The 18594-nt window shown below is 41.0% G+C and overlaps 1 protein-coding gene across 1 annotated transcript in view; it reads right to left on the reverse strand.

Moving 5' to 3' along the window:
- Positions 1–535: 535 nt before the first annotated feature.
- Positions 536–18594, reverse strand: part of LOC137259276 (normal mucosa of esophagus-specific gene 1 protein-like) — a 30166-nt gene continuing 12107 nt past the window's right edge. The window contains exons 3-5 of the mRNA XM_067796908.1: positions 5511–5599; positions 3095–3155; positions 536–1451 (exon numbers count right to left, since the gene is read on the reverse strand). Coding sequence (XP_067653009.1) covers positions 1371–1451; positions 3095–3155; positions 5511–5599 — 231 coding nt within the window. The 3' untranslated portion in view covers positions 536–1370. The remainder of the gene's footprint in view (positions 1452–3094; positions 3156–5510; positions 5600–18594) is intronic.

Here is an 18594-nt window from a genome sequence, read left to right on the forward strand (position 1 = left end):
TATTTACGATCACCTTCGCGCTACGACTGTCGTAAATCTCTCTTATATGAGGTATTGGAGGTACAATCATCTTAGCGCTACGATATTTTTGTGAAATACGACCAAGGTCGATCTTTAGGGCCTCGTTTCGCTTACATTTTTAGTTGCACTCAGCTGTATTCCAGCTAAATGACGGTGGTTTGGAAATAACTGAGTTTGGACCAGACAATCAAGAGACGGAAATAAAGATCATGAACAAACGCAACTGGGATACGATGACGTATGAGCCATGCCATCAAGCCTGGCCACTTGACATCAATCATGGGTGGCTGATGAACTATTCTAATCTGGATCTTCAAATTATGAAAGACGAATAAGTAAGACAGAGAACAAACCGGTTTTAAACAGAAAGCTAACCCGTTCTAAACAGAGAGCAAACCGGTTCTACACACAGAGCAAACCGATTTTACACTGAGAACAAACCGGTTTTACACACCTCAAACCGGTTCTCCACATAGGGCAAAGCAGTGCCTCCGCTGCTGAAAATCAATGGGCAAACGTCTTTCCAAATATATTTTATTCTTTCGTCGACCATTTATACAGCATTTGCACACCAGTCCTACATTTCTACAAACGAAAATGTCATATCTAATATTGGTTTGAAAGATACTGAAATGGAGCACAAACACAATGTATCACGTGGTGTACTTCGCTGCACAGACTCGCAGCAAATATCTTTGGTGCAGCTAGAAAGCTAAAACTTCAAATAACATTATAAATAAATGATTTCTAAACATTTGACAGACGTGAATCTTTGAAGGTAGTTTATTTATTTGTTTGGAATTTTATTCTCCTCCTGAACTTCTCGAATATGTTCAACGAAACGAAATACAGAAGTATCATCTGAGCACATCAATGAAACATGCAACTATAGAAAAGGCTGAACATGAAAGAGAAGGGAAACTCGTCTAGCTTTAGCTCACGGTTTACTTTGAACTAAAATAGCATAGTTTTTCTAACAGTAGCTCCGCTACTTTCCCATAAAATATAACCAAGGATTATTGCGACTCCACGTATTTCAGGGCACAATCTTGTGTTTGGTGCCGACAGACATAAAAATACAATCAAGTACACGTCGTTACGATCAGTAACTAAACGTGATCATTTTGACTCCATGAATTCAAACAGATAGTTTGTAGCTGACAAACTTAGAAATATAATCAGGGGTATGTTGTAACTAGTCAAGAATAGAACGTCCTGGTGCTTCGGATCCTCGGTCCTGGGTCCCAGGGTCCAAGAAATCCAGGATAGCCTTTGTGCATCTGTGTCCACTCATACAGCACTTCTTCACAACACTAACAACAAAACTACATAACAACTTTGTAAGGCGTTTAGAGCTTGTAGCTGCCTATCTCCTCTCTCAGCTTCTCCAGTTCTGGGATAGGGAGGTACTTCTGGTTCAAGGTCACCATCTGTAATAGAGGGAGGGAGTGTGGTTTAACATCGCTTGGAAAACTCAGTGAGTGAGTGAGTGAGTGAGTGAGTGAGTGAGTGAGTGAGTGAGTGAACATTTGAACCTTGTGTCCGGTATAACAGCGAGTCAGTGAGTCGGGTTAAGGACTTAATGACGGTTTATAGGAAGGTTCAGTTGTGTCAGTGAGTGAGTGGGTGACTTAGGTTTTATGTCGCTTTGGCCGATATTTCAGTGATTTTGGTTTCATGCCGCTTTGGCCAGTGTTTCAGCTGTATCAGGGAGTGATTTTGGTTTTATGCCGCTTTGACAGATGTTTCAGTTACATCGCTGTGTGAGTAAGTTGGGTTTTATGCCGATTTGACAGATGTTTCAGTTATTTCAATGAGTGAGTGAGCGGGGTTTTGTGCCGCTTTGATCGATGTTTCAGATTTGTATCAGAAAGTCGGGTTTCATGTCGCTTTAACCGATGTTTCAATCATATATCGGTGAGTGACTTTGATTTTTGCCGATTTGGCCGATGTTTAACACACATCACTGAGTGAATGATTGAGTGTACTTCAATGTCGCACTGGAAACTGTTTCAGTTATATTTGTGTGACCGAGTGTCGTTCAACTTTGGGCAGTACTTCTGTAACTGGCATAGTGTGGTCAGAACAGACCGATCCAGTCAGGGCCGATAAGCCCCGCCCACTTCGTTTTTTGACGTTTGGGGGACAGCCTCTGACAATGGCGTCACCGCCGGCGAAACGTATGTACATTGAGAACGGTGTTGATGAATTCTGCTTGTGGTACTTTGGTATCCGTAGTTTATGGATGATATTTAAAGCGGAAAGTTTGAGTGGTATAATTCGAAGCACATCGCTTCGGAGGCTTCGTTTGACCCCGGAAATAAGTGCGGATGGCCGAAATCGACGCATGCGCCAGCTTTGATTGACAGACTGGATCGGTCTACTGTGACTACATTAAGAATAACAGCCATCAAGTGAACGTACATTACACGTCCTTCCTCTGTTCTGGTTAACTACTAATGTGAAAGGGTTCTTCAAATGTGTTGTGTCGTCTTGTCCTGTTGTCATTTATCAATTGTCATGTTGTCCTGTTGTCAGTTGTCATGTCCTATTGTCAGTTGTCATGTTATCCTATGGTCATGCTGTCCTGTTGTCATTTGCCAGTTGTCATGTTGGTCAGTTGGTACGTTGTCCTATTTGTCATGCGTCATGCTGTCCTGGTACCGTGTTGTCATGCTGTCCCGATGTCATGTTGTCAAGTTGTCCTGTTGTTAGTTGCCATGCTACCATGTCCTGTTGCCATGTTGTTTTGATGTCATGTTACCATTTTGATCTGGTTCCATGTTGTCATTGTGTGATGGTGTCCTGCATGTTGCTCTGTTTCGGTGTTGCCCTGTTGCCATGATGTCCTGTTGTCCTGGTGCCATGATGTCCTGTTGTCCTGTTGCTATAAGTGTGCGAAATAGCCACTGGCCCATTAGCCCATGGCTGGTAAAAATAGAGTCGGGACAGTTATCTCTGGCCTGGCTGGCGAGTTTAGTAATTTACAGTCATACCTAGCCCGGCTAGGAAAATTTGGAAAGTATTCTGCACACTGGTTGCTGTAATGGAATGGCGTCATGTTGTCACTCACCTTCCTACACTCGGTAGCTTTGACTTTCTCCCATGGTGGAACAGCGTCGCTTTTGTTAACTCTGCAATAAACACACAACCACCATCATCATCATCATCATCATCATCATCATCATCATCGTCATGAACAACAACGTCGCCATTGTCATCATCATCATCAACACCATCATCACCACTACCATCATCATCGTCATCATTATCATCATTAGCATTATCATTAATTCATCTCTTAATCCCGCACTCAGCAATCTTCCAACTGTATGGCGGCCTGTAAATAATCGACTTAATCCATCAAGTTTATCTGACTAAAACGTGTGGCACTGAATCACTTTTACTACTGGCAGCTTTTTTATTTTTTGTGTTTCTCATCGCCTGACGGACCCTTCTAACTTTATTGCCGACCGCCTAAATAACATTCTTGTTATTATAATAACCTTGACCTTATAGTAACCTTTTTAGGGTTTATATGTGGCCTAGGATAATTATAATACCTAGAATTGTTGTCGGGGAATTAGCTTGGGACCGCACACCTTCAAAATAACCAAGAGAAGCATCAATTAGTGGCCAGTCTTTATTCGGTGCATTTCATGAGTCATCACATAATAAAGCATTCGCAATATTTCAAGCTTGTACAAAAACTGCAAATAATATTAACCGTGTGAATTAACAGTTACACACCTTACTGACAAAATACCTTACAATAAACAATTGCAAGGATTACACAGAAGTGAGGACAGTGCAGCTGAGAAATAAGCGTCGAGACTGATAACGTCGATGACGTTACGCTACAGTAAGACGTCGTACACGTGTTATCAATCACTAAAATGATCTTCTGTTTGTGGAGGTCGTAAATGTTACGTCCCAACTGAATACAACTTAAAGGGAGTAATAAGAATACACAAAACATATACACGTCAGTGAGCTAGTTGAATCATATGACCACACCTAGACTATCGTGAGATGCTAAAGATCATATGTCGAACAGCATCTTATTGAAAGTGTTCAACGTATACTTAATTAGAGCTTAACAATACTGAAAACGTAGCAATATTGAGCAGCAGAATGAAACAACAAGGTTTATGCGTGCTACCTAGTTTTTCGTATACAGCATAGTTATCTTTGAATTTGAATTAAACGCACACAATAACCATTTAGAAATACATTCACTGGTATATTGATTGCAAACACGCAATAAAATATACAAGACCTGCACAAGGATTTCTCTGCTTCCACAAGCCCGATTATATGTAAATGTGATCTACTTAAGTTAGATTATGCCTGACGCTACTGGATTATACTCTAAACTATTTTGATGGAGACTGAATATTTAGGCTGTTGCTACATGGTCTGACCTAACTAAAATAGTCCCTGGTGTACTTAGCCTATACTGCATAGTTTAAGTGACAGTATATCGTATAAACTAACAGTATGGGACGCAACATAAAACAGAAAACATGAACATAATTTAGGAACATACATTGAATGAGATGAACATGGCTTACCTTCAAAATAACCAAGAGAAGCATCAGTTAGTGGCCAGTCTTTATTCGGTGCATTTCTCGAGTGAAGTACCCCGAATAAAGGCCGTTATATATACCACCGATGCTCTCCAAGTTCGTGACATGGACGCACGTTCAACTGACTAATCCTACAAATGTTACTAATCTACACTGCCGCCTACCTGAATTTTGAGATTACCAGCGTTGCTTCAAAGACTTGACAATGCCGAAATGACTAAACTTATCTAACGGTTTTCTCGGCGAGTGTGTTATAATAGAGTAATCTTTACTTTTCTCTCTGGACATGTAGTCTTGACGATTAGTGCATAACGCTTATCAAGTAACTTAGTAATTAAGACGAGCGCATATCTGACTGACGGATTAATATAACTTGAAACGGACCATGCATGTAATCTTAAAGCTTAACAAACAATGCTAATTATCTTATAAGTTGGAAAATGAAGATCACCAATAACAGACACAGCGTTCAGGATGCTCGTTTTTTAGTAAAATAGACAAACTGGGTCGTTTAGTTCTACTCTATAAACTCAGAAATATTTACGTAAGACCGAGGAAAATATGGGGTATTTTAGAACTATGATATTATCATTCCAACACCGCCGATCTGTATTGCACCGACTCATCATATAAAAAGTTCATCTATGAAAACTTTTGTAACCAGTTGCCGCCACAAGTCCAAAGAATATATACCCCAACTGCATAATGCTTACCTTAAGCTCTGATACCTATACGGGAAATAGAACTCGGGTCTTCGCTTTAACCACTAGGTTACGGTACTGCCCGACAAATGGTGGTGAGAAAGACACAATGAACAACAAATACAATTTATTTTTCAAACTTGCTGATATTTATTTTCGTTTATTTCGCCAATATTTTCGTGTTTCATAGCACACTCACCTGACGTCTGGCTTGGTCGTAAGAGCGTAGCCCATAAACGTACACGCCCCGACGCACGCCCCGCCGATGATAACACACAGAGGAATGAGCTGAAAGGAGACAAAAAGAACGAATAAAGACAGGAAAATACGAAAGTTAAGTTTTTAAGGGTCATCCAATTTTGTTTGTTTCTTTATTTGTTTTTGTTTGTTTGTTTTGTTTTGTTTTGTTTTGTTTTTTTGTTTTTTGTTTTGTTTTTGTTGTTGTTTTTTTTTTTTTTTTTGGGGGGGGGGGTTGGGGTGGTGTTTGTTAGTTTTTATTTGTTTCGGGGGGTTGTTTGTTTTGTTTGTTTTGTTTTGTTTTTGGGGTTTTTTTTGGGGGGCGGGGCCCTTTTTGTGTGCTTTTTCTTCTGTTTGGTTGATATTTTTGCTGTTGATGATGCTCAGTTAAAATTTCCCGATAAAATGAAGTTGAAATGTCATGATAATAATTTTGAACTTTCCAAATGAGAAACTGAAATGTTTACGACCGTTACGTTCAACCTTCAACTTAATATCTTGACATTATCGCAGTATCGAAGTGATGTGGAGGTACCCTTCTGCAGGTCAACCTACAAACACAACACATACATAGTGGCAACATGAACTGGGTGACTCAGTTGGTATGTGATGAAACATCTTTACGGCTGTAAAAGCTGCAGATGTGGAGGAAATCAATGTCATTTGCTGACTGACGAAGCGTACATAAAATCGTTTTATCATGCAGCAGTTCCTGCGACTCCGTGACCTCGATCGTATATCGCATATCGCATAACCTGTACGTTTGTTGATTAAATTACTCTCCTCCGCTCTATACATTTTGAACACTGAATGAATCGATTAAAAGAGTCGCAATAATTAAATATTACCATTTCTGGTGGAATTTATCAATATGCAGTGCTCAATAAACGTACAATAAATTTATGCATGGAATTGATATTGATATTGTCAGATAAAGATTTGGGTTTTTCTTTTACTAACAATGCGACGTTTTTGAGCCTGAAGTTTGTTGTTCATAAGATAATACTGAATTATAGACATTCGCTGTTTTTCTTTGTTTTTTTTGGGGGGGTTTTGTTGTTGTTTTTGTTTTGTTTTGTTTGTTTGTTTTTGTTTTTTTTTTTGGGGGGGGGGTTTACCGTTCCTTTCGGAGTGAGTGAGTGGGCTGGGTTTCGAGCTGCTTCAAACAAGATAGCAGAGTATCAATGTCAGATTGACATTGAAGGGAGTGAGTTCAGTTTAGCGCCGCATTCAGCAATATTCCAGCTGTATGGCGGCCGTCTATAAATAATCGAGTCTGGACCAGACAATCTAATGATCAACGATGCAAGAATCTGTATCGAAAATCTGTATCTGCGCAATTGGGGACCGATGACATGCGTCAACCAAGTCAAAGAGCCCGACCAAACATAGTCGCCTTTTATGGCAAGCATTGGGTTGCTGAAGGTCTACTCTACCCCGAGACCTTCACGGGTCGAAATCGCATCTAAGGCCAGCTTTAGTTCTTGGGAAAATGGCCCGCGAAGATCCGGGTCAGAGTTAGTCTTCTGTAATCCATGCTTGTCATAAGAGGCGACTATGCTTGTGATAAGAGGCGACTAACGGGATCGGGTGCTGTGGCAGGGTTGACAGAAGCCATGGTATCCCATTTGCGTAGATTAATGGATAAGACTCGAATATTTATAGACCGATACGATTTCCGTTCACAGCACCCGTTTTTTATATCACTCTATGCCTTAGGATAAATTGAGACAGAGACAGAGAGACAGACTAACAACTCTAAATTTGACACAATACTAAGTCGAAACCCCAAACCCAAGATATAATGATCATAAACAAAATCCATTTCAAGCGGGGGTCACGGGCGGAATTCTTACCCGTCATATAGCTAGAATATTGTTGAGTGCGGCGTTAAACAACAAACCAACCAACAAAATTCATGTGAACTTTTTCGAGAATATGGCATTGCCTAATTTACCGTTACGCCAACATGAGACCTTCCACGTACGCCTTGTTTTAAGCCAGTGTTTATATTACTTCCATATCCCCGCCAATTGCATCACTATCCCGCACCCAAGCTGCACGTTTTTCTCGTCCGGCACATGCCCCGCTTAGTTTTTTCATTCGGAACCACTCGGGTGTGTACGGAGAATGCCGAGTGATGAGCTCGTATCGACGGACACGTACAAGGGGGGCCTGTTTAACTCAGCGGAACATATTTGTCTATGAATGGTTGTTTAGTCGCCGTGCGCTTCGGCACGTACGCGCGTTGGGTCGAAATGCTTCCCTTATAAATAATTTCAATGCGGAAGAATGCCAACCAGGATATTTATTTACGACTGTTCAGCGTTCCGTGGTTTTGCTCTGTCACTGTCGTGTATTACGAAACCGTATATACCGGAATATGTGTAGGGGTGTGGTGTGGTTTAGCGTGTCGTGTCATTTTGTGTGGTTTGGTTTGGTGTGTTGTATGATTTGGTGTCAGAAGAATAAAACAAAGTTGGTCTGTAATAGAAATAGGAAAATAATAGTATGTAATATAGAAAGAACAGAGACAGAAATAAAACAAAATGGTCTGTTGTGGAAATAGAGCAAAGTGGTCTGTGACAGAAATAAAAAAAATGGTTTGTTGTGGAAATAGAGCAAAATGGTCTGTGACAGAAATAAAACAAAAATGGTTTGTTGTGGAAATAGAGCAAAGCGGTCTGTGACAGAAATAAAACAAAAATGGTTTGTTGTGGAAATAGAGCAAAATGGTCTGTTGTGGTAATAGAGCAAAATGGTCTGTGACAGAAATAAACCCAAAATGGTCTGTTGTGGAAAGAGAGCAAAATGGTCTGGGACATTTACTCTGATTAAATGAGTGAGTGAGTTTACTTTTACGCCGCTTTTTAGCAATACTCCAGCAATATCACGGCGGGGGACACCAGAAAATTGGTTTCACACATTGTACCCATGTGGGGAATCGAACCCGGGTGTTCGGCGTGACGAGCGAACGCTTTAACCATTAGGCTACCCGACCGCACCCTGATTAAATGAAATACTTATCAGTTTCTATCTCAAAAATATATATGTCCATAGACTCAGCGTCATACTATATTCTCATCAAGTCTTAACTATCGGAGGCGGTAGACTAGTGGTTAAAGCGTTCGCTCGTCACGCCGAGGATCCAGGTTCGATTCCCCACATGGGTACAATGTGTGAGGCCCATTTTCTGGTGTCCCCCGCCGTGATATCGCTGGAATATTGCTAAAAGCGGCGTAAAACCAAACTCACTCACTCACTCTCTCACTTAACTATCGACCAGACCAGCAAGACGCCGACAAGATGGAATATTGCTGTGTGCGGCGTAAAACTAAACTCACTCTCTTTCCGACGTCTTCCCTTAGACTAATCTTAAGCGGCTGTCAAATCAAGTCTTGTGCAAGGTCAGCTCTCTGCGTCGTTGACAGTAACGTGCGATCTGCCTGATACCATAACGTACGTAGTATGACAGGGCCCAGATCTTTGAAGCTCTCTTAGCGCTAAGATAGTCGTAAGTGCCATACATTAACATTTACTTACGACTATCTTAGCGTTAAAAGACCTACGAAAATCTAGGCCCAGGCCCGTAAACCGCTTGACGCGACATCCATTGGTAGCTGCAGACTTATCATGATCCGAAATTTGATTGGAACTACATTGGGACATCGCGTGGCCGGGAAAAGGGGTCATTTGACACTAATGCCTGCTGAATGTGAAACATAAATATAATCCCGCTTTTATAGCTTTTATAGCGAGGGCTAAATGGTTTGATTACTTCACTGAGGGAGAGATGTGTGAGATGAGTTTGTAACCAAGGTTTTGAGGTCACATATGTCGGGCGGTGATGAAATCCTGACTTGCTTTATTTAGGGCTTTAGCATTCCAAGGAGGTAGAGGAAACAATGTGGTTCAGGGACTGTGAAACAGCCCAGCAAAGCAAGTACAAATGGGTATGTTTTGCTTGGATTCCATTATCTTCTTGTACCGTCAGGGCGGCGGGGCACTTACCCTAGTGGTTAAAGCTTTCGCTCGTAACGCCGAAGACTTGGGTTTGATTCCCCACATGGGTACAATGTGTGGAGCCTATTTCTGGTGTCCCCTGTCATGACTTTGCTGGAGTAATCAACACCGACGTTTATCAAAATCATCATACAATGCCGTGAAGACACAATAACTTAAATGCGAGTATGCACCTCATGGTAAGTCGGGTTAGGGAACAGGGCTAAGAATCACTCAGCGATTGGCTGTACCGAAGACTATCCATCTTCCTCAACCATCGCGTCGGCTGAAGAAGATCACACAGAATTCACTTAGCCTATCTCTAACTGCCGATGCATACAGGATACTGGTCTCAGAAGTTCGTAATCAGCGTGACCCTTGGGCGATTGAAGATTGTGAAACTGTAACATTTCCATATATCAATGTAATATACAGTCATAAAATATTCTAAAACATTGTGCGTTTTCCACATGGTAATAAAACCAGGCACCCAACCACGCTAAATGATGCAATAGCAAATAACATCTCTCTATTCCATAAACGGTCCAGTCAGTTCAAGGCAAATAATTGTTTTGTACAAATGATATCGATCCTAAGATCCTCACACCCGAAGGGAGGCAACTCTGCTCTTAATATTATCTCGGGATATAAGAACCATATTCATTCAGGGAGTGATTATAGCTTTACGCCGCTTTTAACAGTATTCCGGCAATATCACAACATCCTACACGTGTAGGGATTCCAAACCTCGTCTTGGACGGGACGAGTAAATGCTATAAGCATCGGGCTTCTCCACCACCTTCTCACCGCTCAGAGAGAAGAACGTCAACCTAAGCCAAAACTGCCAGACACTACCTGAAAGTGTCCCATCTCAAGCAGCACGGTATGCGCGTGCATAGATGCAGAGCGTCAACACCGCACGGACTGCACGTGCAGAGCAGTACGAAAGTCCGTGCTTCTCAACAAATTGCGGTAATTTAGACATGCCTGGCGTCTGGCGGTATTCTAGTTTCCGAGTCTATTTCACAGAGAACGCGAGCCCGGTAGTGCTCGCTCACATGTATGTCCGTTCGTCGTATGAATGAATACATGATTCAGTAAATGCTTAGTGGCGAGGGCCGACTAACGAGGTCATTAAGCGAACAAGTGCTTCCGCCGTTAGACTTAAGCACGTCAATTAGAACACTTGTGGACATGTCAGTTTATCAGAATGATAGAACGCATTTTAGGCAAAGTCATCTGGTCCTACGAATACCCAATGGATAGCATGACCGTTATCTGACACGCACAAAAGTAGTTGTCAAGTCAGCTCATTGTCTTTCCGTTTGGATAAAATAACTTATAATTAACTTAGGACTATGGTGAGATCGAGTAGATAGCCTCACCGTCGCCGAACAGGTTTATTTTCCCTTCCACTGAGCCCTGAATGAAACAATCATACATTTCCTAGATCCACAGATACATCTCACATTTGACTGTGGATCTTTCTTCATGCAAAAGGATTTTTTTTTTTGTTTGCTTTTATGAAAATTATATATTTTCAGAGACTAAGCGTTAGTCTCGTGGTTTAATCAAAAAGTGTTCAGCTACATGTGACAATAAGTAAATGTTTCACGTTTTAATTACTCTTACCGAACGACAATTTTCAAAAGATACTTATTGTTACCCTGTCTGGCACTCATCTTTACGGTGCTAACGTGTGGATTGGCTGGCTAGTAACTGTAGACTGGGAGATGGTCTCCATGTCAAATACAGATGCCTAGCGCCGAACACAAGCATCACCGCACACACAAGATTCATGACATGAACCTTTTCAACGTTACGAATGTGTTTTACAATATATCGGTTAATGTGTAAACAGTACCTTTAAACAGTATGGAACGTTTTTCAAAATCTAGTTTAGAATAGTTGACTGAAGAAAGTGGCTATATTTACACTTGTGAGTCTAAACTTTTGATGGGTAGTATATTAACATCCAAAATCACTCATCATTTGTTTTTAATGAAAAATGGATATCTCTGAACAGGGTACTGCCAATAAGAATTTTTGCAGAAAGGTTTGAGCAGAAAGGGCTGGGGGAAAGTGATTGAGCGGAAAAGAACATAATATGTTGTGGGTATTGGAGTGGGTATTGGAGTGAGAAAGACTGTGGGGAAGACTACACGCTACACAAGGGAAACCCATTCAACATGCTTTATCACCTCACAGTAGCGTACCTGCCAAAGGCACTTTAGGTATGTGCTTACACTTAGTTCAAGACGTACCTTCAGTCCAAAGCTGAAAGCTGTTTTGCCATTGCGTAAATATGTTATAAAATGCTTCTTACAATACTAACTTATTTAGGTATTACCTAACGCATTTGCTATGCTATGCTATTTGTGCCACCATTGTTATAAAACCACAGTTACACACTTTTGTAATTCTCCACTGAAACGAATTGCGTGATTGTATAAGTATGTTTAGGCACTACCTTCTGAATGTATTATGTGTGTCAACGCTCTCATGACATCAGGGGACGGTGGGGTAGCGTAGTGGTTAAGGCGGTTGCTGGTCATGCCGAAGGCCCAGGGTTCGATTCCCCACATGGGTACAATGTGTGAAGCCCATTTTCTGGTGTCCCCCGCCGTGATATTGCTGGAATATTTCTAAAAGCGGCGTAAAACGTAACTCACTCACTCATGCCATCAGCTTATGCTTATACTCGTTTGTAAATGATCTACTGAAATGAGAGCCTGATTTTACTTTTCTGTATAAGCGTATTAAACACTACCTACTTGTGATGCTAGTCTATTATGCTAACACTACCGTACCATCAAGATACACATATACTCGTTTGTAAATGCTCCATTGAAATGAAGGCATGGTTGTACTTATCTGCATAAGCGTATTAGACACTACCTGTCTGTAATGCTAGTCTTACATGCCAACACTGTTATGCCATTAACGCATATTTATACCCTTATGTAAATACTCTTATTGCTCGCCCGTTGAAGATACTGCAGTGTAATATTTTTACGGCAATATTGCACTAGTGTAATACCGTATGACGTCAAAATGGTTCAATGTTGTGACGTCACAATGCTAATGCCGATGTCGCAATTTTACTAGACCTTGCTTCACTCGGAAACCTGAGAGTGGTCACACCGTAGGGAATTTCGCGGCAGTTTCTGTAAATTTATGTTGGCGAGTAATAAACAGAATAAAGTAGCTTCCCTGTAATATTTGCTTTCGCTCGTTTGATACCAAATCATTAACTCGTTTAATAAAAATGGTATTACACGGAAGGTCGTTTAGTATCCTCTATCACTGAAATGAAAGCTTGATTGTACTTTCTGTAGTCTATTAGCCATTGCTTACATGTCATGCCAGTATACTATGCCAACATCGTTTATGCCATCAAGGTACAGTTATACTCGTTCATAAATGCTCCACTGAAATGGAAGTTTGATTGTACTTATTTTGTAGAGCTGTATGAAGGACTACCTACGTTTTGTGCAAATCTGTTACACCAATACTGTCATGACATTAATGTATTCCTATATTCTTGTATAACTGCTCCACTGAAATGAATAAAATATTTTTTTTAAAAAAAAAAAAGATTAAAATGAAAAAAAATATCACTTAAATTTCAGTATCTTGCCTATGAAAATGTATCTTTGATTGAAAAAGATTGAACTACATCTATTCGGGAAACTATAGCAGTAGGTGCTGTCTAGAGCGACCATTTTTTGAAAATTTTCTTGGGAAGCGGGACAAGCCCACAACCCCACTAAACGTTGAGATGTGCCTACACTTCATTTCTTTCCTCGGTGTGCCTCTGCCTCACCTCACCTTATCTGCAGCAACGTCGCAAACAATTGATGATTGTTTTATGTTCTAGTTATTTTCACAATACGATTGGCGGTGTAGTCAGCTGACATCGGGAACACCTGGCGTAATCCATCACGTTGACCTTGACCTTGTTAACTGCACGTGTATGATATGCCTAAAACGCATAAATAAAACAAGTTTTTTTCATAAGACACTGTTCACACACGTGCGAGTACCCCTCTGAAGTTTACAAGGATATTTTAATACTTGATGCACGTACAAAATTGCTGACACCCCATCCCCAACCCAAACACCCTCAGTTAATGTGTATAAAATTAATCACCCCCTTCCCAGAACAAAACAACCTTCCTTAAAATCATCGGCAATCCACTCCCAAACGCCTCCCTTACTGTCGAAGCAACTCTTATGTACGATCAGCCATCCGCGCCCTTGGCAGTGTCTCACAGTAAGCTTAATGCCACATCTTTACATGTCGTGCTTCAAATCATGCGACATCCAGAGGGCGCTACAGTTCTTTAATCCTGCGTCTCCTCGGGCATAGACAAGAACGATGCCCAGTTCTTCTAGAATGGTTTATTTTACTTTATGCCGCTTAAATTTAATGTTTGACTGTCGCGTCTTGATCTAGCTGTAATTGCGCGAGATTTGGATTCACTTTGGGGAGGAGGTTGAGATTCATGGGGAGATATGCGGCTTACTTCAGAGTGACTGAGATTGATTTGTTTGCAAGGCTTAGAACACTTTTGGCGATTGTTGCAATAGATATCTGGGCAACAGACACTGTGGCCAGATATGAGAAACACCTGGCACAATGCTTGACACTGACCAGAAACGCTACACCGGATGTCCGCTAATGTCCAGAAGGCTCTAGCCATGTGATAGAACAGTGCGTCGGGAAGTGGAGGGCGGAATTTTATCTCACCTCTGCTCAACATTTTGGTACAATATTTAGGAGCTCAGTTATCACTTCCAACATAAACAGAACCTCATTTATTCTAGTGTTTATATAAACATTACAGATAACGATTAAATGTACCTGCTGGAAATCGGCATATTATTTTATTTGCTACAGAAAGAGGCAATGTACATATACTTAATTTTCTGTGAACTCTTCTAACCGCACACAAATAAAATATCCAATGGTTATTTATTTCTGTTTTTGTTGTTGCTGTTGTTTAACGGTAAACTAAGCAATAATCTACAGTCGGATAGTGACTATGGAATGTGACTTTTAATTAATTTGTGTAATGATAACATGAAATGGAATGTGATCGAATTGTGGACAGTCAAACACCTGTTACACGAATGCTCGCTGTTCGTTTCAATATCATCACGTGGTTGTTAAAGTCGGTCAGCCTGATGTTAAATGTTGTGTTTGTTAAATACAATGATATCTGTTAACATACTTTGTCATTATACAATTACAGACTGGTGATGTAGCCAATACCTGTGTTTATGGACCCGTGAAAAGCAATGTTGACAGAGCACGAAGTCCGAGGTCAATGTTGCTTTTCGCGGGTCCATAATACAAATATTGACATAATTCACCAGTCTATATTTTTTTATTATGTAATTAATGAAACAGTTTCTAAAAAACCAAACCATGTCCATTTAACCAAGAAAAGTAATATTATTTTCACTACAACCCAGTCACGTTATGTCAACAATACTGTGACATGTAAACAATAGAATGACGTCATAGCAATTCAACTCGATATGAGTCTCGATCGGACATGGGTTGGAGTCAGTATGCTTAACTGTTGACGGCCACGTAAGATCAGTAAGGTGAGCTAAAAATGCTGTACAATATTTGTTGCAAGTTATTCAACACACGCTACTCCTTATCTTGCCATATGACATAAATTTCCGTACCGGAGTATGTGTGAAATGATAGCCTGCTGAAGGCGAGCAAATACGACCCACGAGCGTTCAGTGCTTAATCACAACTTACGTTTTGCTAGGGTACGGAAAACGAACCCACTTGCAAGGCAACGTGTAAACACTGACAACAGGCCACACATGTATTTACCCAACGTTGAATATGAGTGAGTTTAATTTTATGCCGCACTCAGCAGTATCCCATCCATATGACGGCGGTGTGTAAATAATGGAATCTGGACCAGAATCCAGTGGTCAACATCATAAGCATTGATGTACGCAACCGATATAACAAGTGTAAACCAAGTCAGCGAGACTGACATCCTGTTGCCGTTAGTGGCCTCTTACGACAAGCATGGGCTACTGAAGATCAGCATGGGTTACTGAAGATCAGTTCTAACCCTGATCTTCACGGGTTACGTGGATTATACAAGATAAGAAGGACGGCGGCGCAAGCGTTCGCTCGTTTTGACTAAAAGTGGGGTTCTGTTCCTCACATCTGATTTATCTGATTTGGCGAGGATATTGCTGCTGGTGGATTTTACCCATACTGATTCACTCAGGGATTTGGCTGACCTACCCCTTGCTCATATCATTTACCATTGGTTTGTCTGGTGCATTTGTTACATAAGATTATTTATAATCCAGATCTTCACGGGTACAACAGGCATGGGTTCCTGAAGATCAATTCTTACCCAGATCTTCACGGGTACAACAGGCATGTGTTACTGAAGATCAATTCTTACCCAGATCTTCACGGGTACAACAGGCATGTGTTATTGAAGATCAATTCTTACCCAGATCTTCACGGGTACAACAGGCATGTGTTACTGAAGATCAATTCTTACCCAGATCTTCACGGGTACAACAGGCATGTGTTATTGAAGATCAATTCTTACCCAGATCTTCACGGGTACAACAGGCATGTGTTACTGAAGATCAGTTCTTACCCAGATATTCACGGGTACAACAGGCATGTGTTACTGAAGATCAATTCTTACCCAGATCTTCACGGGTACAACAGGCATGTGTTACTGAAGATCAATTCTTACCTAGATCTTCACGGGTACAACAGGCATGTGTTACTGAAGATCAGTTCTTACCCAGATCTTCACGGGTACAACAGGCATGTGTTACTGAAGATCAATTCTTACCTAGATCTTCACGGGTACAACAGGCATGTGTTACTGAAGGTCAATTCTTACCCAGATGTTCACAAGTACAACAAGCATGGGTTCCTGAAGTTCAGATCTAGCCCAGATCTTCACGGGTACAGCAACCATGGGTTAGTATAAAACCCAGGTGTCTTAATCGGATTATTGCTGTCTGTGGCTGAGGTAGAATGAGAGATGTCACTTAAATGTATGAGTTTCCAACGTTCGAACAAGTCTCAGCCTTTGCTTATCAAGTTGCAAGTTACATGGATTCATATCATATCCACATCAGTCAATACATACATACCATGTAAAGAAAAGACATACATAAAGATTTCAGACAACCAGGTTTTGGAAAAAAAGTGTAGTCTCTAACTTAAATATATTTTACAAGAAAATAGTTCCTAAGCAATAACCATAAACTACAATGACAAGCAACCCAGAGACTCTCTTCACTCTCTGTGGTTAGCTAGACTTGTCACATTTCATAGATTTGCATGAGTTTTCATGGATAAATTGGTTCATTTGTTTTGTGAAAGGCTGCGGATTCATGCAGAGGGTCTTCCGGATAAGCAAACTGATACTCTCACTGCAATCACTGCACACGAATCCCAGACCTTGCTCGCTGTGTTCATATTATACAAAGTGATGTAGACGACGTTGGATGTGTTTGGGAGAGATGTTATAGTACAACTGAGAAACACTTCTCGTAAACGAGACATGATTACAGAACTGTCTCATTTCCTGTATACTTGGTTCCGTCCTATTGCGCAACTTTGTGCGATAACCAGTCCAGAATTTTTAGACTGTAATTTAACTGGATGCATAAATGTCAATCAGTATGATTTGATAAGTCTACACAGTTGTACATTGCAACACTAAGCTCCTAATCCTAGCAAACACATCGCACAGCGTGCTCTGTCATACAGCTAGCTCTTATAAACGGAAACCTGGAAATCATGGAAATCTCAAAACGAGGCTCTACCACTAGAAAAGTTTGTCGGTTTCTGACGGAACTGATATTACATCAACTTCATTGTGCGTGACAGAACTACGCTGAATAAGGGCAAAAAATACAAAACAGGTTTAACCAGTGAGCCAGATGCATTGCAAATCATTTTACGATCTCACCAAACAGGGGCAGTCTGTGATTCCATAGTTAAGGTATGTTGCCTGAACCTCGACATATATATAGTGTAGAAAGACGGTGTCTGAATAGGTTAATGAGACTTATGTTTCGGGATGTTGCGAAAATGACATCTGTGTACCATTTGTATCAGTAACCGGTTCGACTAGATACTTTTTGTTGAAGAAACAAAAAATATTGATGAATTTGCCGGAGTATTTATTTATTTATTTATTTATTTATCACAAAAAGGGCGATAACTCTCCTTTTCTAATGATATAAACGACGGTCCAACTTCTCGCTTCCGGACTGCTTCATCTAAAGACAGAGCCCAGCATATGCGCTGCGCTGCTGTGCTATATTGCTCTATGGAACCGGAAGTGTTCACATAGCCACCCACACAAAGGACAGCTTGGTGTGGTGATGGCTTATGGTTGTTGTGTTCTGAAATGGGCTTCACACATCGTGCTCATGGCGGGTAATCGAACCCGGGTCTTCGGCGAACGCTTTAACCACTAGGCTATACTGGGGCATCAGGTGTTAAATAAGGACAACGGAACTTCAGCCGATATGCAGTATGATTTAGAACAAACTTTATCGTTAACGACGAATTTGTGTCAGGGCGTGTGCTTAAGCCTTGGCTGATATTGCGTTGAGTAATACCGTTTTAGGGCCGTTGCATTAGCCGACATACATGAAGCGTGGGAGATGCCTGGCATGAACATGAAAGTTGTTCCTGGTTGGGATCGGATAATTCGCCAAAACACATCCATCGACTGCGAACGGGCCAGACATGGTAATTGCTTGGCACCCAAGATCAGACGAGTAACATCCTAACATCGTGTTCGATCCCACGGATTTCATATTTCAAAAACATTTCCCTGGGATGTTTTGGTAAAATCGATATCCGGTGCTGAAAATAACTTTATGTAATCCCAGTTGTGAACATGGAACTTCTGAAATGGCGGACGTGATCAACCCCGGGACAAAGCGAATATCGAGTTCTTGGAAGTTACGTAGAGAGAGGCGAGTGGTGACGAATGGTATCATTGCAT

This window comes from Haliotis asinina, chromosome 13 (assembly GCF_037392515.1).
Source record: "Haliotis asinina isolate JCU_RB_2024 chromosome 13, JCU_Hal_asi_v2, whole genome shotgun sequence".
NCBI lineage: Eukaryota > Metazoa > Mollusca > Gastropoda > Lepetellida > Haliotidae > Haliotis > Haliotis asinina.